Genomic DNA, 3,584 nt, shown 5'->3' on the forward strand with positions numbered 1-3,584 from the left:
CAAATTCGGTGTTGATTTTATTTCATTTCGGGAATAGACATCTTTGGTGGTGTGGAAGCCACCTGATGCTCGTTGGATGCTGTTCATAAAGCCTGTGATGACTCATTTCCGGTCACACGATGTGATCGCATATGTGTGATTCCAGACGGTCAGAAGTTGCCCAATCAGTGGCTCGAGATGTCTTTGCTAGCCTGGGCACGGCCTCTCAAGGACCGTGATCCCAGCAGAGGGAAAGCTTTCGGTGCCCCTGCTGACCCAAACAGCGCCGCAACCGAAAGCTGGGGGCAGGCTAGACGTCTGACCGAGATTTCCATGCGTGAAAGCTGCGGTCGAAGCATCTCCCTGCCGGTAGCTTTTCTCACGTAGGAGTGACCAGTAGACGACCACATGCTGAGGTCCCCGGGATGACCTGTGTCTCAATGATGGCCGGCAGGCTAGGCAGGCATAGTCTTAGGCTGGGTGCACAGTGCAGTGAACCCTGCACATCGGTGAGGGCGGACGACAGAGAGGGCAGCAGGGCCATTGTATTCAGCACCAAGGTGTGAGTGTAGCCCCCCCCCCCCCCATGGAGAGACTCAGCATGGCTTCCTTCGCCGACGTTCGTTTCCGATATTCCGGGGTTGCCAGTGTGGTTCTCGACGGATCGATCTTAGTAGCCACCCGTGGCTTGAGTGTTGAAGCCAGCGTGGTATGCGGCCGTCGAAGGTCTCACTCAATTTCGTGCTCGTCCTGTGCCGTTCAAATGGCACGACCCCACGTCGAGCCTCCACGTAGGTACGAATATGTCCAGGCATGGCTCGACTCCTGCAGGTCGCATATCGGCGAGAGAGTGGGGGTTCCAGGGCTACAAATAGGGACAGTGTTGAAAGTCAGCGGGGAGGATTGGCCGCAGCATGTTGGTCGTCTGCCAGCCGATGCTTGCAAAGGTGAGAGATGACAGACAACAGACGTGCCCGCGGAACGCACCGTGGTTACATTGATGCTGGTGGGGTCCGTCTTCCATGTACCAGAGGCAGGCAGCCACGCAAGCTTGCTCGTTGTTGCGAATGAGTCCCGGAGCCTGAGTCAGGAATGGGCGCCCGTTTTTCGTTTGGCATCACGTGGTGTGAAGACATCCATCCTCGCTCTTCGTTGGGACATCAAGTTCGTCATTATCCATAGGTCGACCTTCTCCATGTATGATCGTCAGAGCACGGCAAGCTGCGTGTATGGCTGTGTGAGGTGAGCGCACCTCATTGCGTGAACTCCCAACGTCCTTTCTCCCACATGCGTCTCATCAACCTGTGGGAGAACCTTCTGATCATGTCGGCAATCAATCAATGCCGGACACCAACTAGAAAGAGTGTTGAGCGACGCCGATTGGATCGACCATTTCGCAAGCTGTCGTAGACGGCACTTCTCCTCCTCGCTGGGGGCATTCAGCGCCTGATTGCCTACAACGCACTCGATCGGACACCGTGTTCTGCACAGAGTTCGTCTTGTTGCTGCTCCCAAGGTGACCAAAGCCCCTGCGCGATTCACTTTGGGGGTCGGGGGATTGGCTGCATCCTGAACGATGCGGGGCATTATCAACCCGACCCAACAAAGAAATCTGGGCGCGCCGTTTCTGCCAGCTGTTGAAGCATGGCCCAACCAGCACCTGCCCTCTGCATCTGGATACCATCCAAGTCCTACAGGGTGTGTTTGCTCCGGTGCTATGCCGTGCAAATGCGGCCATGGTCTCATGTCTCATGTCTCATGTGAACTTTGCTTGCACGACGGCCCTGTTGAGCTGGACAAATGCTCACCTCGGAGCCTGCCCATCGCCTCTCTTGCGAGAAAACACGAGAGGATGGAGGTTCCTTCACTGTGCAGACTGGAAGGCTCGTCCAACCCACCGTGTTCCCCCAACATGCCTAAGTTGGTACCTAGTTGTCTCCTCGCTCTTTGCGTGAGTGCCTTGCATGAGGCTTTCCTTAGGTGAGCAATTTGACAGGTTGGCAGGACGGGGACGGACGAATAGCCGATCTTTGCTGCCTTGTGTGACAGGAGCCATGGGTCGATGCAGGACGGATGAAGAAGGCTCAACCGAGCCCGGGGATCGCTGGCCGTCATCCGCGCCGCGATTCTTCTGCAGTCGAAACAACCAAATACGTGCAGTCGGCCTGGCCGCGAGAGAAGAAAAGAAAGGAACATGCTTGATTCATCAGCTCCGCCCACATCGAAAGACTTTCTACCCATTCCCACACTCCTCAATCGAGCGCGTGGCAAGCTGTCTCATCCGCCAGCTTCAGCACCGGCCACACTCCTCCCACTCCCCCCCCCCTCGCTCTTTTGGCTTCCCGATTGACTTGACTGACGGCGAGGGTCGAAGAAGCAGCGACTGAACCACCATGGAACTGAACCCTGAAACCATCGATACGGTCATTCACCCTACGGCAGTGTTAAAGAGAACCACAGTCCCGCCATCTCAGCCTAGGTTGAAGGCTCTCTTGCCGGTCCCCGCAGACATCGCCTGGGATCTCTCTCAGTTGAACCCCAAGAACCGTATCGATAGTCTCGCGCCTCTAGTCACCCCCTACTGGAGGATCGATGGCTGCACATCATGGGGTTCACAATACTATGCCACGCCTCTTTTCATGGCGTCTGTGCCCCCCATGAGAATTGACGTCTTCGTTCCCGACCTGTCCCTTCAGACACGTCTCGTCCGAGACCTACTTGAGCTGGACCAGGCATTCCACACGAAAGATCGAGTCAGAGTTTCTCGACTTTCGGTATCGATGCACATACTCCGACGACTACAGATCTGGACCATGACCATCGGCGGAGCCGATCAGGAGTTCATCAACGGTGACGGACCAAGGCGTCGTCGTACTCACTCCGAACGATTCGAGTATGCAGAAAAGTACCTGTGCCATCTCCCGTTTGGTTCCCGCATCGTTTTCGATTCTCTCTCTCTGGACATCAATCAGATTAACATTACAGTCGTCCCAACCTTTGCTCTGGAAGTTTACCATTTCTCTGTGCGGCAATTCGAGGCTGCCTGGGGACATGATGTTACACTCCCGCCTTGTGTCAACATAACGCAGGTGCAGCTTGTTGAGCAAATACACGACAGCACATCTATCGTGCGAATCGACGGCCAGTCTTATATCTTCAAGGCTCTGACAAGCTTTCCAAAGTACCTGTACCACGAGTTACGAATCCTACTCACCACCAAACCGCACCCAAACATCATGTCTCGTCCTGTCCACCTGGTCACAAAACGGACGAGATTCGGAGGAAAGAACGCTGTGCTTGGCTTTACGTTGGAGCTGCATCGGCACGGTACATTGCGTGACATTGTGCCGTTTCTCAGTTCCAGTAACGCCCTGAGGACCGAAGAACAGTTCAAATGGGCATATCAAATCACTTCAGCTGTGCTTTCATTTCAGAGAAACCTCGGGCACATTTCTATCCCGACCTTCGACTGGACAACATAGTGCTGTCTGAATCCAGAGATGCCATCATGGTCGACTTTTGAGCAGCGCGGTGTTTGTGTGTGAGTTTGCATCGCCCAGAAGTCAATGCCATCGAGTACATGCGGGATTCTTTGCCACAGCCGA

At 54.8% G+C, this 3,584-nt stretch overlaps 1 protein-coding gene across 1 annotated transcript in view; it reads left to right on the top strand.

The window, feature by feature from the left end:
• Positions 1 to 2,372: 2,372 nt before the first annotated feature.
• VDBG_06007 (conserved hypothetical protein) overlaps positions 2,373 to 3,584 on the top strand; it is a gene marked incomplete at both ends in the record, with an annotated part of 1,883 nt that continues 671 nt past the window's right edge. Inside the window, 2 exons of the mRNA XM_003003519.1 lie at positions 2,373 to 3,306; positions 3,478 to 3,520. Of these exons, the coding sequence (XP_003003565.1) occupies positions 2,373 to 3,306; positions 3,478 to 3,520 (977 nt within the window). The remainder of the gene's footprint in view (positions 3,307 to 3,477; positions 3,521 to 3,584) is intronic.

Source organism: Verticillium alfalfae, genomic scaffold, assembly GCF_000150825.1.
Source record: "Verticillium alfalfae VaMs.102 supercont1.7 genomic scaffold, whole genome shotgun sequence".
In the NCBI taxonomy this organism is placed as follows: domain Eukaryota; kingdom Fungi; phylum Ascomycota; class Sordariomycetes; order Glomerellales; family Plectosphaerellaceae; genus Verticillium; species Verticillium alfalfae.